Here is a 19,563-nt window from a genome sequence, read left to right as displayed (position 1 = left end):
TACACACCCCAAATCTTACCTAGATATCTACCTATCTCAGGAGGAATAGTTTAATTAAGTCCTAGCTTTATCTCAGTCAGCTCATTCATTCTCTATTTCCGTAAACGCAGTTACGAATTACTTAGATAAGATTAGGAAATATTAATGAACTACTTGACGTCGCAGAACATTGCCCGAAGCCCTTTTTTTAAAATAAAACTGTCTTCTAAAACGGAGATAATTCGTTTATAATTCGTTAATGCGAATGTTAGTTTAATCGCCAATCCTTCCCAGGTAAATAAATAATGTAGTATATTATACTATAGTTCGGCCATTCAGAGAATGCGTTCCTGACACGTCGCGATTGAACTGACGACGTAACTTTGCAATGGCGTTGCAGTTACGATAAAAATATTTTTGCTGGTTGTTTACCGTTTTAACAATTGAGGAGCATTAAAACAACATTATTATATCAATAATCAATGAATGTTATAATTTTGTGCCAAACTGAGTGTCAAATAACTTGGTAAACAATATTTTTCTAAATCTATACTGCGCTATTACAAGGTTATGTCAGCGGTTTATATTTTGTAGTGCTGTGCTAAAAATAACAGGCAAGTATCGTAATCTGTTCTTATACAGTTATAATATAAAATAATACGTTTTGATTTTCTTTTTAAGAATTGGAAAATAATGGACTATAAGACTTAATTATAACGTTTATGAAATATAAAAATAAAACTATGACCAAACCGCATTTTTATACTTAGATTAAAAATGGTAACCCCAAATGGCGTTATGGGCCGCCATTTTGTGACGCTAAAACAGTCGTCCGTTGTCGTTTCGTGCGCATAGACCACGTTTTTCAAGTGTTTTCGATCTGTTTTTATTTGATTACCCGGCTTTTGTTAGACCGAGATATCAGGATTGATTCTGTTATTGATAATAATATAATTATACATGTAGGCGAAGATGATGATGAAGACACCACCTCCTCAAGCAAATCGGAGTCTGATTAATATTCTGTTCGCACATTCAATTCAATGTACTTGTAACAAAGAATAAATAAAACAATTTTATTATATGAATATTACCTTTTTTTGGTTTCCACTTAAATAACTAAAATATAAAACAAATGATTCCGCCAATTTAAAACGAAAATAATCTTAAAATAATGCGGCGGTTCATTTTGAAGGAACGGTAACGAACTCAGTGTTATGTTGTGCCCATCACTAGTCGTGACTAACTGATAGGTGTCAGGAACGCATTCTCTGAACGGCCGAAGTATAATGTCGTTCAATGCCCGGACGACCGGGGGCGCGATTCTAGATTCACATCCGACTGAGATCAAATCACGACTTAATTACGATTGAAGCGTATGTGGCATTCCGCAATTTTTTCTTTTAAATAAACGTTTTTATCAATTTCTGTAATTTGAATGAATTATGCAAATTATTTACGATTGCAATATGAGTATAGAGCAAACTAATTTTGGGTGCATCGGCCTAGAAGTCGGTGGCAAAATTAACTTAGGAACATCCATTAGACACCGACAGCCCACTTCTAGGCCGATGCACCCAAAATTAGTTTTTTGGCTTTTTTGTGTTTTTTGGAAGTCGGTTAATTTTTTTTTTTTTTGTAAAAAAGTTTTTTAAGACTCAAAACCAAAATTACGTAAAATGTAGCCCAAACATACATTTTTTTCTGCTACAAAGTAAGATGAATTCTGGACAAGTAAGATAGATATATACATACAGTGCCGGTTTTAGCTCTACTAGCGCCCTGGGCGAGATTTCTACGGCGCCCTCCAACCGCAATTCAAACCCATACGAAAAACAGAGACATATGTAGTTATCGACTGCGCGAGCGAAGCGAGTGCGAATTTTTTTTTTAGTTAATAAGTCAAAGCAAAAATTACGTAAAATGTAGCCCAATCGTACCTAAGTTATTGCTGGTTGGTGAATGCAAAAACACGGGAACAAAGCTCCTGATTGCGCGGGCGAAGCGAGCACGAAATTTTTTTTATATTTTAGAACTCAAAACAAAAATTACTTAAAATGTAGCCCAAACGTACATAACTCTTTGTTGGTTTTGGCGCCTATGTATGGACGTATTTTTGAGTATTGGGAGATTAAAAGTAGCTATCCTCCACTCTCTCAGACTCAGAGCAGCAGAAAGCACTCAGAGATATTTAATGGTTACTTAAGCCATTCCTTAGTGAAGGATTTGTATGACATTCCGTTGGTGGTCAGGTGGTCAGGTTGGTGGTTTTAAATATTGCTATTGAAAAACCTATTTGACTTTTAATCATAGATGTAATATACTAAACAAGATTGCGCACGCTCAAAATATATATTTACGAAAATGAACTCTATTCCAACGCAATAAGGTACTAAATTGGTTGCATAATACACAAAGGCAAATCCGAGCCGAGAGGGATAGTTATAACGGAGGCCGTTTGTCTCTTTCTAACACCTTGCCAGCATAATAAATGTTGTGATCAACAGTTTTGTCTTCCCAAAAAAACAATTGAATCACTTATATTTTTATCTTATTTTAACAATTGTAAGTCAACAAATTAATAACAATCACATTAATTTATTCGTATTTATTCTGAAAACACAAACAACATAAATTTTTATTTTGCTTTTTTTATTTTCTTGCGGTAACCCTGAACATTCTTGGCGCGAAATCAGCATTTAAAATTTTGTTTATATTTTTTGTATTTAATCAATTTAAACTATTCTTCTTTCGAGTCGATGACATGTCATATGAGACTACACTATGTCAGCCCAATATTCCGCCACAGCGAGAGCACGGCCGGATGCGCTCATTAAGTCCTCCCGCGAGCAGGTTTCAGGGCACAGTGGACATGCGATTAGGTGGGACATCGTCTGCACGGCAGCCCCGCACTCGCACCCAAGGTCCGCCCCGCCCGCGAAACCCCACCTGGATCGATTATCTTTGCTCCGGCCTACCTGTGTTCGGAGTCTGTTTAGAGCAGTGGTTCTTAACCTTTTTGTCATGAGGGACCACTTTACCAAAAGTTTGGCTTGCCGGGGACCACCCCATTGGTTTGTCTAAATTGAGGGTTCTTTGATAAAGAATACAAGCACACTTTATAATTAGCACCCATTTCTTTATTATTTAGCAAGAAACTAAAAGCTACAGGTTTTAATTTAATGAGATTTTTGTGACTGCATTCGCTTTACTAACTACAAAATTCTTGGTTTAGTACTACTTTCAAATGCGCGAGCGAAGCGAGCGCGAAATTTTTTCGGACTCGTACGGACGTAAAATGTATCCCGAACGTACTCAACTCTTTGTTTGTTGCCGAATACGCGAGCAAAGCGAGCGGGAAATTTTTATTATTTTTTAAGACTCAATACCAAAACTACGTAAAATGTAGCCCAAACGTACTTAACTTTTTGTTTGTTGACAAATGCAAAAACGAGGGCATATAGTTTCTGAATACGCGAGCGAAGCGAGCGGGAATTTTAATTATTTTTTAAGACTCAGAACCAAAATTACGTAAAAGGGCTACATTTCAAACCTTATTTTTTTTCTGTTGGTCAAGTAAGATGGATAGCAACGTTGCGAAGCAAAGCTTCGCGGACCACTTGGAATGCCTCCAGGGACCACCAGTGGTCCGCGGACCACCGGTTAAGAACCACTGGTTTAGAGACTGCCAGACTCTTCTCGGGAGATCGTGTCCAGGAGGGAGACTTTCTAAGAGCGGGACAAACGGGGAGGGCAGTAAACTCCTCGATCGCCAAAGATCCCGTCTGGCACGAGAGGCCTCACCATCGACAGGAGCAACGGTTTTGTAGAAACTCCTGCGGCTTTTAAGCCGTTGTGGCACAGAGGTGTAATTGTGCATGGGGTGTCGTTGGTCTGTTTCGAGTTTGGCTCTCTCGATGCCAGAGGCTACGCTTCTGCGAACATCTGGTGGGGCAATGCCGGCCAGTGGGTGCAGCATTTGTAACGGGGTCGGCTTGAGGCAGCCAGTTATAATGCGGCACGTTTCGTTCAGTGCTACATCCACCTGCCCAGCGTGAACGGAACGACTCCACACTGGGCACGCATATTCGCCCGCGGAGTAGCAGAGTGCCAGGCCAGTGGTTCGCAGCACCGTTGGTGAGGCTCCCCAGGTCGTGCTCGTCAGCCTTCGCAACAGGTTGTTGCGGGAGGCAACTTTCTGCTTGATATTCTCGCAGTTTTTCCTGAAAGTGAGCGACCTGTCAAGAGTTACACCCAGATATTTTGGTAGCTTGCAATGACTGATAGGTACACCTCGCCACTGGATGTTAAGGGTTCGACTCGCTTCTCTGTTGCGCAGGTGGAATACGCACGACTGAGTTTTTGAGGGGTTTGGTTTTAGGGCGTTCTCCTGGTAGTAGGTACTCAGGTCTTCGAGTGCCTTGTTTAGGTTTTCCTCTACCTCCTCAAAAGATCCCTGTGATGTCAAGGCCAGATCATCAGCGTACAGGAAGCGAGTCGTGTTTGGGGTAGATGGTTGGTCGTTGGTGTAGATGTTAAATAGTAACGGAGCTAGGACGCTGCCTTGGGGTAGGCCATTCCTTTGGGCTCGCCAACGACTTTTATCGGAGCTAAGGTGTACTTGGAACCGGCGATTCTGGAGGAGCTCACCAAGGACCCCGACAAATTTACGGTCTCCAGTAAGTTCGCCCACCTTCCACAGCAGGCGTTTAATGTTGACAGTGTCGTAAGCCGCAGAAAGGTCGACGATTTAAACTATTAAAATGGTGAAAAAGTGTTGCGTTTATACTTGTAAAAGTGAATCCTATGGTGGTTGCAATATTTCGTTCCACAGGTTAGCTAATAATAACATTTTCGTAAATCAAACAACTAGGGTACCCATGAATTCTTGTAATGAGTCAAAATATGGGTGGTGGATTTTAAAACTGTTGTACTATTGTTATAGCTTCCCAAAAAATGAAGAAAGGCGACATAAACGGCTCAGCAGTCTATATGTGAAGCAAAAATACAAGAAAAAAACAGTCTTCACTTCGAATCTTCCTGCTTTTATACTGCTAATTCCCGCTAATTATTAAAAGCCTTTATTAGTATTTTAAGGTCACAAACTGCGTAAGTTAAAATTTCAATACCAATCTGTGTTTAATAATCTTAGCAAATTCGAATTTGTCTCACATAGCTTAATCTCATAGTCACCCTATTAGAAAGGGACAAACGGCCTCCGTACTAACTGTTTCACTCGGCTCGTTTTTTGGGTAAGAGTGCGCAGTCCTGTTTACTATATTATGTCTATGCTTTTAATCCTCTCAGATCGAGTGATCGTCTTCTGGAATCTAATGTCCTAAACCTGGGGCCCGATTCTCCTAAGTTAATAATGTCAAAATCGAATCGCAATATGATCGCAATAGCAGTTTTAACCATATCGGGCATTCAGGGGCCCGATTCTCCTAAGTTAATAATGTCAAAATCGAATAGAAATCGAATCGCAATATGATCGCAATAGCAGTTTTAACCATATCGGGCATTCTGCTACTAATAAAAGACCAATCGTATTCGATTGACATTTGATTGGTGTGCGATTGGTCTGCTATTTTGGTAATTTTGGTCTATACGGTAGTTTGCTGTACAATCATTTTGCAATCGTAAATCATTTGCAGACAAAATGATTATTGAATGACAGAAAAGGATAAAAACGTTTATTTCAAAGAAAAAATAGCGGAATGCCACATACGCTTCAATCGTAATCGAGTCGGGATCGGATCTCAGTCGAATCGAGTCGAACGTGAATCGTATGTCGCTTAAGTAAAATTAGGAGAATCGGGCCCCTGTATGGCCTTTGGACAAATCTAACGCGCCCTGCATTATACGACAATACATTAATTTAATTGAAATTTTTTGGTCCCGGAGCGTACCGCGGCGCCTCTGAGCCCGCGGCGCCCGGGATATTCGCACACCCTGCACCATAGGTTAATACGGCTCTGATGCTATCCATACATTTGGATACAGTTCTTTTGTAAGTTGCGATTTTTGATGAAATTTAAAACAAAAATAGGAGTAACATACTGATCAAGGATTGGTTGGGGGCGCCTGCGGCCCCCCTTATATCCGGCGCCCTGGGCCGTCGCCCAACCGCGCCCTACCCTAAAACCGCTATACATACGTAATATGGATAGCAGCGTCGCGGACCACTTGGAAAACCTGCAGGGACCACCAGTGGTCCGCGGACCACCGGTTGGTTAAGAACCACTGGTATAGACCAAATGACAAACCAATCGGAAACCAATCGAATGTCGTTGGAATACGATTGGTCTTTTATTAGTAGCAGAATGCCCGATATGGTTAAAACTGCTATTGCGATTCAATTTCTCTTCAATTTTGACATTATTAACTTCGGGCCCCAGAAATTGAACGACTTCTCGAACTCCGGGACAGTTTTGCAATATGGTAGTAGATGCTGACGATTTGTCGAACAATATCGTCCATATAAGGCCATACTACAAAAATGGTGGTCCTTAAACCTATAATTCACCTATAATCATTGCGCAATCTTCAATATTTATCATGGATATCAATGCACTATATTATAATGTTGAGCAATTGACAGTCTAGGGAGTGCCTTACATTCATAAAAGTGTTTACTAGCAAGTACTCGATATTGGACAAGCACAAATCGACTAATTTAGTAAGACAAGCAATTTTGTTTGACGTTTGAGTGCACTTTTACTTTTTGTGGCAAGTGTGTAACATCCCTAGCCAATGCCAAATTGCCAACTAACCACTAACTTGTAATGAATATTTTATTGAAAAATAATATTTAAATACTATTCAATGCTTAATATCTGAAAAATAAGAACAGCGTTATACACTGCCAATGTGATATTAAAGGTACATTGTTATTTTCAGTGAAAAGACTCATATGAGTCATAGATGATGAACATTTTAAAGTGGTTGAAAAGTTGCTAAAAAGTTCTAATAATGTCTGAAAGAAAAGGGACTAAAGCTCTGGAGTTGTGGTGTAAGCGCCTAGTGAAAGACTGTCCTGAAGTGCAAATAGATAATATGACAACTTCCTGGAGGAATGGCATAGCATTTTGTGCATTGGTTCATCATTTTAGGCCAGATTTAATGTAAGTAAAATCTGTATTAACAATAATTTCATTGTTCTTTTAATCAGCATTGGAATAAATATAATATAATATTCTTCTATGTAAAATAAGTTTGAAGTAAGTATTCCATTTTATGTGTTTGTTGTGATTTGCAGTGATATGTCCAAGTTGAATCCAGAAAACATTTATGAAAATAATCATTTAGCATACAGTGTGGCTGAGAAGCACCTAGGTATTCCCTCACTATTAGACCCAGAGGACATGGTTGAGAATGATGTACCAGACAGACTATCAATTTTAACTTACCTGTCCCAGTTTTACCAACGCTTAGGTCATACAGGTCAGTTTTGTACTAGTATTTTTTATAAATTTAATAATTTAGTATTTATTTTTGCATTTAATATTTTTATTAGTCTATTTTAACATTTTATCATTTTTGAAATGTCCTATTTGATTATTTTGTATATATTACAGTCAATACAAAGTTATCAGAAAGTGAGTCCAAGGTATCACCTCAAACAACCACTACAGAGACATCAGTGAGTACAATAATATCATTTAATATTAAACTTTCTAAATGTCTGTGTGCAATGTTTGCATTGAAACTATTGTGTTCCTAATTTCTCTTACACTTTCTGTCTTGATTTCTAATACCTATCTTTATTACTTACTAGGCACCAATAAGGTTTGGCAAGACTGGTCTAGACAAATGTGCAGCATGTGGCCTGCCTGTGTACCTTGCCCAGCGCCTACTTGTATCGCACAAACTGTACCACAGAAGATGTTTCCGTTGCTCTAAATGCTCCGGACATCTAAACCCTAAGAATTTCGAGATAGTAGAAGGATCTGAATTTACCTGTGATAGTTGTAAAAATGAAAAGACTTTATCAAAATATCTTAATAATAATGATCATGATCAAATGGGGATGCTGGCGTTCACTGATACACCGCATGAGACAAAATCAGTGTCCATAGAGGAACCCCCAACTCCTAAATACAAATCAAGACCACAATCTATTTTGGGTGAGTGCTTCATTTTACTTATACATTGAGGACATTTAATCAAATAAGCCCTAAAGGATTCAATAACCATAAATAAAACAGTATCTTATCAAAATGGACTGATATGCTACTGTGGATTTACCAAGTATTTCCATATACACAACTTTTAAATATTGAATTCTGATGAAGAAATATCTTGCTTAATTATGTTAAGATATTTGTTTGCCAAGGATATGTGCAATCAAGAAGTTTCTGCTCTGCATCATGTTCTCTCTTTGTTGACTGACTGCTTTTTTCATCAACCTAGAATGTTTTCTTAATGCACAGTTAAGCTACTAGTGGATAAGAACTGCAGTTTGACTACTTTATGGAAGACTATGCTTTTGTTATGATTGTATTATCTTCATGTGTGCCTGTTTGTTTTACATACCATTTATCTCTGTTAATATTGATATCTTATCATTTTGTAGACAAAATAAACATGTTTGAGAAAAACATAGAAAAAGACAGTAATTTAGAAAATAAAATCTCAAATATTTCATTAAAAGACACTAGTGTAAGTAATCCTGAAGAAATTAGCAGTACCAGTAGTTCTCAATGTGAAATAGACTCAAAACCTAAACTAGTAAATGTGAATAAGAAAATGGAAAATGAAACCGTTTTAAGTAACAATATTCCTGAGAAAGTGTATAAAAGTAATATTGAAAAGTTCAATTTCCTGCAAACACAACTGGCTGACGACAATATAAGTGTTGGTAAGAGTTTAGAAAGTATAGATGACATTGAAACACAAAACAAAGACTGTATTAAAACAATTGAACATAATACAGATAAGTTAGAAGACAGTAATGATGTGTGCAGCAGTGTGCATTCTGAAGTCAATAATGAAACAGATGACAACAGGATAGCAAATAGTTCCTCAACAAATATTGACTATAATCATCCACTAGAACAAGCTTTAGAGATTCAACAAGGTCCAGAAATTAGCATAAGTGTTCCTCCTAGAAGAAAAAAGCAGAATGCTTTAGAGAAAGCCTTAGCTTCTGCTATGAAAAAAGAAAAAGAAATGAAAATGGAAACTAAAGAATACCCAGACCATTTAAATCCCTTTTCAGATGATGAGGAAGAGGAGGTAATGTTTACAAATATCAAGCATATTGTTTTATTGAAACAATTATAAATGTTATAATATCTAATACTTGTCTTTTAGAATACTGTACCACCTCCTCAAAAAATCAGCACAAATCCATTTGGTAGTAGTGATGAAGAAGATGACGATGTGCCACCCATCCAAAGCACACCGAAATCGGACAACACGCCCATGTGAGTACACTTTAATACATACATATTTTAAGAAATTTATTTTAGTCTAAAGTTGGCATCTCTGCAAAAATATCCCACATTGCGCTCACCGACCCCAGCGCAGTGAGTATGAGTAAATCCCTCCAGCTTTGGGGAAGGCCTTCGACCACCAGTGAACAATGTAGGCTTTGACGACGAAAAACATAATTTATTTTGGCTCATCTAGTGATAAAAAATCTACTCATCAATGTTCGAAGCAATTTCGCAATGTTTCCCCCTTACATCCCACAAAATATATTCCGAATACGTTTAACAAAGTACTAACAAAAAAATATAATATGACGACATACAACGATTGAGTGCACAATATAACAAAGGAACAATAACTAGGTACGTGCCTACATCAAACGTTACCTGGTCACCGGCGAACATTGGAGTCGTAATATACAGCTATTTATTAGCTCCAGTGAAATACACGATAACATGCACAGGTGGATTTACATACCTTATGTACCTACCTATTGGAATGAAATGAAGTAGGTGCGGCCATGCATGTGTAGATTCTCGTTAATATTATGCATTATTGACACAATAGATATACCATAGTCAGCAAATTGCCGCTATTGATATTGAAACTAACATTATTTTTGCTCTGTTTTTCTAATATGTTGATAATGATGAGGTGAAAGGATTTGCATATTTTTAATGAACTAAAGACTAAACGAATTAATAAAAATATACAAATTGTAAAACCATTTATTGTGCTAAGAACTAATATCTGTTTTCTCTTTATTAAATCTCTATATTAAAGCATCAAATAAGGCCACAATACAACCGACCTAGTGCGAATCAGACAAGTATGTATGGTCAAAGATGTTTACTTTACTATTATCAACTCTTCAGAGCAAATGAAAACGTCGTAATAATTTAAATACATAATGGTAATATGTATGTGCATATGCATCAGTGGAAAGGAAATCTAGATGTTGTCTCATGACTCATGATTATATTACAAAATATAAGCGGTAAAGTGGGACTATTAGCGCCAGTTGTACTATTAGCTATATGGAAATTATATACATACTTCCTTATTACAGAAAAAGGCTGATAGCTGTGAATCCATTCTGGTCCGACGGAGAGGAGCCCTCATCTGATGACGATGACACACACAATAAGAGGTTTAAAGAGTTCTCTTTCAAATTAATGTTTTTTAGACCTTACAAAAATATCTACAGTTCGCGCTAAATAACATTGCAATTCTTCAATAATTTGGTGTTAACCATTTAAGTCCTCGCAGCGAAGTTGGCTACTATTGACTTCACAGTATAAAAATAAATGAACAAAAATGATATCAAATGGTTAAATTCAGAATTGCAAATTTATTTGGTGCGACCTATACAGGTACATTACAATCTTAATCGCATTTTTTTTCTCAGTTCCATGTACAGATCTTCAATGGCCACCAGTACTCCGAATCTCCCGGGCAGCACGCCTCGGCGAAAAAAGGCGAAAGCGCCGCCTCCGCCCACCATCGCCGTGACCGAGGCGCCTCGACCTCACTACCCCTCGACCTCCATGGACGACGTCGCGAGCATATCCTCTTTCAGCTCCTATAACTCCACCGTCAACTCAGATCAAGTGAGTGCTTTAAACTTTTTATCTTGTCTTGCTTATATCTTTTTTATTATAGTTTCCCGTTGATCTTCGGACTAGGTACTCACACATTTGTAGTCACCATATTCATTGTTTGAATATACGTAAAATACATACAATATTTACTTTAGACTTTATTTAAAAAATCCTGTGTTACCTACATTTACTGTTTCGGACTATGTACTCACACATTTCTAGTCACTATATTTATTGTTTGAATAGACGTAAAATAAATAGAATATTTACTTCAGGCTTTATTTTAAAAAATGTTGTATATTTACTAGCTGTTTTCCTGCATTCCTGGGAAACTTCGCGTACCCGGACAAAGTGTAGCCTATGTTACTCGGAGATACTCTAGCTTCCCAAAAGTAAAAGAAAGTATTTTTCAAATCTGTTCAATAGTTTCGGAGCTCTTAGGGTACAAACAAATAATGTTTCCTATTTATTATATCGGTGTAGATTAATTTTATTTATTATATTTTTATATCGTTTTAGAAATCAATCGGTAAGTGCACCCCAACTCTTAAGAGGCGGCCCGCGCCCACGCCGCCCGGCAGCCTGTCCACGGCGTCAGGCGGCGGCGGCTCTCTGGAGAAAGGTATCAACACTTCTGGAATGAGAAGCATCGGCTCCGAAGGTGTGAACACAATAAGCATATTTAAGAGTTTATTTAAGACATATAGTTCAAGCCTTTACAATCAAGTGAATCCGTTTTCAAATGACAAAGTTGTAAAAGTAAAATGACATTAGTAAGTAATACAATATCGATTAAAGTTTGCTACTTACACTTGCTACTTGTTCATGAATTTCACATAGTTTACAATTATTATTACCATCATTTTTATTTTTAATTGAAGATATAGCTGAACAAACATTTGTCCCCAGGTGGACGGAAGGCTAAAGGCCCAGCACCAGGCCTGCCTCTCCCAGAGAGACGCGAGGTGAAGCTTCAGATGTCGCCCGAAGAGTTACAAGTGCAGCTCGATCTATTGGAGACGCAACAACTGGGCCTCGAGCGACAGGGAGTGCTCATAGAACGAATGATTCGCGACAAGTGTGAGGGTAAACATAATCCAGCACTCTTATTTCTATCCAAGCACCCACTATCACTTCTTGATTAATTATCGAGTTTTAGATATCTTTCAGTAATAAAGATTATGATATTTTCCCTGTAATTTTTACAAAAATATAGTAAATGGAGATAAATCATCGTAACTAATAAATGTGTGTGTTGTTACAGGCGACGAGGCGGACACAGTGCCACAAGAGGAAGTCGAAGATTTAGTAATTCAACTGTGCGAACTAGTAAATGAGAAAAATTACTTGTTCAGAAAACAAACTGAATTGATGTACATGTATGTATTGTTGTAACGTAATTCATTTTTCTGGAAGGGCTTTCGTACGTCGCTTTCGCTTTCGTTGGATCTTTTGGATAAAGAGTAAATTATTGTCTGTTTCGTGGCATATGTAGCTTACTGTCGTAAAGACATTTGAAAACGAAGTAATGAGTAATAAACTCCGTTTGAGTAGGCACTTAAGTAAACATAAAAATCTTCATAATATATAGGACTTTAGTATTTAGAAAAAGTGATAGATATTCAATTTAAAATTTCAGACGGCGACAACAGCGTTTGGAGCAGGAACAAGCTGACATCGAACATGAGATCCGCATAATTCAATCACGACCCGCCGTCAATCGCATTGATGCTGATAAGGTGAGAAATTGTAATGACGTCAAAGTTGAATAACGGTTCTGAGAAACGAGTAATGAGCTCAAGTGCATTGTAAATTGTAAGTCTCATTTGCACATAGCGGGAAAACACTTGACTGAAAATTGCACTCACTTGTGACTCACGGAATTAATCTAAAGATATACATACATATGTGTATGAACATGTGTGTGTTCCAGTATTTTTTAATTATTGTCTATGAACTTTTGCTGCTAACTATACATAATACAAATACGGGTATTACTAAAAATAAATTACATACTATAAAATTGTATCTCAATCTTCCAAACAGTTTATGTACTATCTTTTACTTGTTAAAATTGGTTATTTTGTACCGAATACTTTTAGTGCATCCCTAGAAGTGTCACTTCAATATCCAGATATTCATAGAAAGCCAGAACCGCATTCTAATTTTGGACAAACTAAACTATTTAGAATTTTTGTATTTGAGATGGAATCTAGGCCTAGAATAACCATAACGAAACCACGAATGTTACAGGCCCGCGAGGAAAAGCTGGTGTTACGTCTAGTAGAAATAGTTCGTATGCGTGACGAGTTGGTGCAGCAAATTGACGCAGAGCGCCGTCGTGAACGGCAGGAAGACCTGGCTATCGCTGCCTCCATCGCCAGCAAGAGAGGTTAAGCATATTAATCTATTCTTCTATATAAAGAGGAAATATTTTATAGTTTGTTTTTGCATTGAATGAATAGACTCCGGATCTACAGAACCGATCTGAAAATTCTACTTTCACTCTTAGGAACCTACATTCTCAGCGCGGAACATGCGGTGAAACCGCGTGGAATAGCTAGTGCAAAAAAATGCCATACTTATCAAATTATCATTATGAATAGCTTACTAACCAGATTGTCTTATTTTCCAGCGCAAAGAAATAGTGAGTCAAATAGTTCGTCTATGAAATCAGTAGAAGTAATACCAACACCTAAGAAGAGCAAGGTGAAAGATAAAGTTAAAAAACAATTGAAGAAAGCCAAACACACACTTATTGCTAAGAAAAAGGAAGATTCCGGTGACCGTAAAGAAGAAAAAGAGAAAGAAAAAAAAGTTAAACAGTAGTTTTTTGGGTTCTGACACATAATTATTTCCTTACTGAAATCATGGCGAGTCCCATAATATCTGTACATAAAATAAGTAGTTTCAATGAAGCTTGATTGAACTACATTATTTTATTTATGTATAGATGTTATGATTGTTTTACCATTGTATGGTAATCTATTGACGGTTCGTTACATATTTGTAATATTCAAGCATTAATATACGCATGCGCGTCATGGCGTTATGAACGTACTTAAGTAAGACTGAAACATTCCACTAATAATTTTAACTATTTAAAGAAATGTTAATCATTTGAAGGGATATTCTTATTTGTATAAAACTGAAGTTGAACTGTAACAACAATTTCGTAATAATCATAAAAAGAATGTGGAAATTACGTGCCAGAATTAGACTTTAGAAAATTATTTTGATATTGATCTGTTGACTATCTCTATATTTATCTTATTTTTGTCTTAAATAACTGTGCCAGATGAAAACTGGAAATATGCATAATTATTATAAAATATTAGTAATTAACCAAACTGCACTTACATTGATCGCAATTAACACCAAAATAATTTAAGTTACTGTTACTAACAGAATAATAATTATTAACTCGAGCATAAATAATGCACTATATTACTGTAAAAGATTTGCATTAAGTTTTTTTTTATGTTTAAAAAAATATATGTATATTATTATAGCAGTCAAACAGGTAAAATGATATTATATTTTTTTATTATCGTTAAGTTTTACAATGTATAATTTATATACACATTATGGTAACATCTCGTACTTAACTATTGCCTAGCAAATTCGTATATGACCTAGTAAACGCAGACGGCGGGGCTAGACGTGCGGGACGGGCTCATCTGACTGTAATGTCAGTCGTTTGCCATCTCTATCGACGGTAACCTATCCCTCCATGGTCCAAAGCCGTGTCATGTTCGAATTTGCCAAGCTGTAACATATTTATTTATTTTCATTTACAAAAATGTTAAAATAAGTTGTCAGTATTATACTTACCCACTAACTGATAATAATATTTTTTTAAGTCTACGAAGGACTTAATTTTGAATATCAGTAATATACAATTATTCATGAATGTTCACTAATTTTACTAAAAAGGACATTCAAACAAAATAATGTAGATTACCTCACGTTAAATACTATGCAACAATTAATCTTTTGAGTTTGTACATCATCAACTTCATCACCACTAGAGGCTTAATATAGCTATGAACACACATTAATCAATATAATAACTAACGGCATACTAACTCATTGTTTTATAGTCAATTCGAATACTCGTCTTCCGAATTATTTAAATTATAATTATATTACGTCAAATATTTAATTTGATTACTTCAAATAAAACATGTTTCATATGACTAAAAAAGTAGATTTTATTAATAACTAGTCTTGCACTCATATTCCTTGATCGTTTTATTTTGATACTATATATTAATGCTAACATAGGTTGTATATATCTTACTTTAACCTGCAGATTTTTTCAGTCCAGCCCAGTAGTTTTACTAACCTCTCTGCGTTTTATAAGCATTATACATTTTCTGAGTAAGACATAACACATGCAATAGCACAAAACAATAATAAATCAAATTATGATCAATTTTAAGATTTTTTTATTTCATAACATTGAATACCTTACAGTTGTAAACCTCTTCATATCATTTGATAGGATGTTTTAAATCAAGAATAAGGAATCAATAAACTACCTTATTACAAAATTGTCATTGGGTTTCAAGATATACATGTCAAAGGATTTGAAGATGTAGAATCTAAGGGCTGCAGGCTCGTTCGAAAGACCGCGGCCCTGGTACACAAAAGGCTCCAAAAAGAACATTTTAGACGGTTTTAGACAGTAAGAGACTAGCACACTGATGATTTCTCACAAAAAAAAAATAAGATCTAAAATCATAGTGGGTACAGTATATATAGCTTGTGTAAGTCATATCTATAGTTTGTCACTTTCGCGATATGCACAGCAAACAGATAATTCGAACCCAATTTAATATTTAACCAAGAGCTATTAAATTGGGATACATATTTATATGTAATAAAAAATAAACGAAATCCATAGTTATCATACATTTACCACAAAGTTATATTTTATATTGCAGTAAAACATTATTATGCTGATACATTACGTAATTTGCTAACGCATATGTGACAAAAATCTTTAGTCTCGATATTAGATTCCTATACTTTGCCACCATACAATTAAAAAAGCAAAAACATTTCAGTGCTCATACATTAACATAACATACAAAAATTGTGATAAATCATTCACGTCCCTCTTGTATTTTATATCATATTACTTAATTTAGTTGTCCACCATTATTTCTTTCATAATTATCATAGTTAACCAAATGTATAATCTTACTAGTGTCCAATTTAGACATTATTATTTCTAGGTAAACATAAGATTGGATGTACAATCATAGTCAAATTCATTAGGCTTTGCAATAAGTCAATTTCATTACAAAACTAAAAAGTAGAATTATCTTAAATATACCTTTTATTTAGTTTGACTTCCACAAAGAAAAAAAGAAGGTACTTTTGCAGTACTTGTTTTTAGAACATAAGAAGCCTATTAAATCAAAGCCTTAAAAATTAACTTAGAAACCTAAATGGGTTTTTGGATCCAACTAAAAAAATATTACCTAAAAACTTGATAAACTGTATGTATACATACACTAAGACTTGTTATTTCTTATTTGTGTCTATAATTACATGGTACATCAGGTTATATGCACAATTTACATATATTTTCTCTATTTCTGTATTCAAATTCACAATGCAGCAATTAATTCGACTTAGTTTTATACATTTCATGGAAGATACAACAGAGTTGACGCAGCTCTGAAACATGATTAGTAATTTCGAAATACGAAGATATGCATTCTAGTTTTCAGTATTTATAGCGGCAACAGAAATACATGATCTATGAAAATTTCAACTCTATCACGGTTTATGAGATACAGCCTGGTGACAGAAGGACAGACTGAGGAGCGAAAACAATAGGGAACCCTAAAACGATGGAAAAATATCAAACTAGTCTCAGTGTATACATACAGTAAAGAATTATACTAGTCTTTAATATACAACTATAAATCATGAGCATAATTATTGTCAAATTCAATTCTCAAATTACTCTGTTTTGTTTTACCTAATTTCCCCCTTAAGTCATCAGATTTTTTATTTTTTCTTGATTTTAAAATTTGACGCAAGTCACTTTGGTCAGGAGTATTTATAGAATCGCTGGATTTCATATCTAATCTTGACCAAACACTGCTAGAGCTATTTACTTTGTGAACTCGACTCATAACATTACTATCAGAGTTTTCAGATAAGTCATCACTTGAAAGGCTTTCTTCAGCAGGAATTACTTTATCACCTAATCGTGATAGGATACTGTGCTTTTTCCTATGGACTTCATGCTTCTTAAATTTTTCTGATAGCTTAGTGTGTTCCTTCTGAGTATAATTGCTACGAGAATTTTCAATTTCAATTGACAGTGGTGAAAATTCATCTGGTTCTTTAGTATATTGCATAGCCAATTTTTTCTTTTGTCTAGATTCTTCATCATCTGCATGCATCCTCATTCTAGGTGCTTTAGATTTAGTTTTCCATTCCGTGTCAGAATCGCTATCTTCAACTTCTTTTTTATTGTAATTGTCTTTATCTATATGTCTTTTACCTAATCGACTAGCTAAACTTTTATTTTTAATTTTAATAACTTTTTCTGGCTCTTCTGTTTCATCTTCGTCTCTATATCTTGGTTGCCTTTGAAAAACTTCCTGGTGATCATACACTCCCCAAGATTGACACAGCTCACCCCACGGATTTTTACTTACAGAATCCATGGTTTGATCATAATAATCATCAATATGTTTGCTTTGTGGTTTTTTTTTAATAATTTTCTTGTCTCCATTTGTAGCGAATCTCATTAATATTAAGTCTTTTTTTGGATGTGGCATACCTTCTCTCCAATGATGATTAGCTTTATCAGCAAGCATTTGCTTTAAGTTTTCATCTCTTATTTCCCTTGAGTGAACTAACAAAGCTAATGCAGCAGAAATGTGATCCTGGCAGACAACATTACCTGAGGAATAAAATGTTTAAGGTATAAACGTGATGTAAATAACATTTAGCATTACTCAGAAAAAAATATATTAATTAAATTCTTACATGATGTTTCATTGATCCATTCAAGAGACAGTGGCTTATAATCTTCTAAATATTGAAATATTTCCTTTGTAGTAAGCCCATCAACACCATTCAAATTGATAGCATCAAAGCGAAAATGCCTCTCATTTCCACTTTCTATGCCAAAATTCTGGTACAGTTCATCTATTTGTCTTTGTGTGATAACTCTATTTCCAGTGAGATTTAAACCAAATCTTTTTGCCCTTTCCTCTATTTTAGAGGCATCCACTTTCTCCAATTTTTCAATAATTAATCCAGCTTTGTCAGCTTTGTAGACCTGGTAAGTAAAAATATTATTACTTAATAAGATTTTGTTTAATAAAATAAACAAAATTACAAAAACATTGTAGAGTTATTTACAGTATGAACCAAACTTAATGGTTTCTTGCAACCTGCCAGTAGTACTAGGGCTGCTTTACATGGAGCAACTGCCTGTCTGACCTTCTCAACCCAGTTGCCCAGGCCCCTTGCTAAAACTGGTTGTCAGACTCTGCTTTCTGACTACCCATAACAATAACTTTACAACAAGTTACTTACCACTGTGCAATCTTCATTGAATGAAATTGGTTGTTTTACATCATCACAATCAACATGCATTTCGTTATCATCGCTCATTTCACCATCTTCTCTTTCCATCTTGTACTTTTACTATATTGTATCAATTTTGTTTAACCAAAGTTTTTATAACAAAGGTAACTGAGTAAATTATTACGTTGCTACCATTAACAAAACAATAATTATTAAAAGATTTCAGTGTTGAGTAACGCTTTGCTGTCAATCAGTTAGAGATGGGTAACTCAGGAGTGATAGATAATAGAGATGGGTAACTCAGGAGTGATAGATACAAATGATATGAATCATTCCATTTGAATCAATCACTCTTCATATCTTTACATATCCGAATGTGTCAGTAGTTCAGTATATCTTTCTTTACACCTCACTCACTCGTCGGTCATCGCGTCGGGTACTAACTGATCTGTGGCGTCGGATAGCTTCGTCGCGCGCCATTGGTTGAACGTCAAGCGAGCCGTCTCGCTCGCACCCATACGATTACGAATGTCGTTACTTTGACCACAATAAGTTGACACCCAATAATAAGTTGTTAACTCTATTGCTCACGCATAAGGCTTATAATTGTTTGTCCTTAGTGAATATTTCGGTATTATAATCTTGTCAAATGTATTGAAAACTTACCGCCTACCGAACAAACATGTTTTGACTCGAAATACACATTTTGAACTAAAATTTAATTTTCACGTAAATAATTTTGTAGGTAGACAGTCCTAAGCCTGTGTAAAGTATGAAAGGAAATCAGAAGGCTATTTCTATTTTTAATTTCTAATACTTACTAAACTAATGCTTATACTCAATACTAGATTGCGATTGACTATTCATTGAACTAATTAACATAAAAGAAGTAGGTTGTACCTACAGTCATAAGAATAGTATTTTTTTTTAATTAGAAAAAAGTTGTTCAATCGCAACCGCTCAATAAATCAGAAAGATGCAA

General features: G+C 35.5%; 2 protein-coding genes across 5 annotated transcripts; one reads left to right on the top strand and one right to left on the bottom strand.

Annotated features, from left to right (window-relative positions):
• Nucleotides 1-6,706: 6,706 nt before the first annotated feature.
• On the top strand, nucleotides 6,707-15,453 carry LOC124630903 (MICAL-like protein 1). 4 transcript variants are annotated; one of them, XM_047164946.1, is made up of 15 exons: nucleotides 6,707-6,761; nucleotides 6,880-7,103; nucleotides 7,238-7,422; nucleotides 7,557-7,621; nucleotides 7,757-8,105; nucleotides 8,555-9,216; nucleotides 9,295-9,407; nucleotides 10,484-10,564; nucleotides 10,823-11,024; nucleotides 11,535-11,676; nucleotides 11,925-12,101; nucleotides 12,280-12,394; nucleotides 12,655-12,754; nucleotides 13,269-13,407; nucleotides 13,651-15,453. In XM_047164946.1, the coding sequence occupies exons 2-15, from the start codon at nucleotides 6,952-6,954 to the stop codon at nucleotides 13,842-13,844; spliced, it is 2,676 nt and encodes an 891-aa protein (XP_047020902.1). In that variant the 5' UTR covers nucleotides 6,707-6,761; nucleotides 6,880-6,951; the 3' UTR covers nucleotides 13,845-15,453. The 4 variants fall into 4 exon arrangements, with proteins under 4 accessions (XP_047020902.1, XP_047020903.1, XP_047020901.1 ...); XM_047164947.1 differs by lacking the exon at nucleotides 6,707-6,761 and having other exon boundaries at nucleotides 6,776-7,103; nucleotides 11,925-12,095; XM_047164945.1 differs by lacking the exon at nucleotides 6,707-6,761 and having other exon boundaries at nucleotides 6,776-7,103.
• On the bottom strand, nucleotides 14,545-19,301 carry LOC124630905 (nuclear cap-binding protein subunit 3-like). The gene is made up of 3 exons (XM_047164949.1): nucleotides 18,591-19,301; nucleotides 18,036-18,330; nucleotides 14,545-17,949 (listed from the first exon to the last, which is right to left on the bottom strand). Exons 1-3 carry the CDS (start codon nucleotides 18,687-18,689, stop codon nucleotides 16,952-16,954), a joined length of 1,392 nt encoding a protein of 463 aa, XP_047020905.1. The 5' UTR covers nucleotides 18,690-19,301; the 3' UTR covers nucleotides 14,545-16,951.
• Nucleotides 19,302-19,563: the final 262 nt, after the last annotated feature.

Source organism: Helicoverpa zea, chromosome 6 (assembly GCF_022581195.2).
Source record: "Helicoverpa zea isolate HzStark_Cry1AcR chromosome 6, ilHelZeax1.1, whole genome shotgun sequence".
In the NCBI taxonomy this organism is placed as follows: Eukaryota; Metazoa; Arthropoda; class Insecta; order Lepidoptera; family Noctuidae; genus Helicoverpa; species Helicoverpa zea.
Note: the sequence above shows the minus strand (reverse complement) of the source record. Positions and strands in the feature narration are given on the sequence as shown.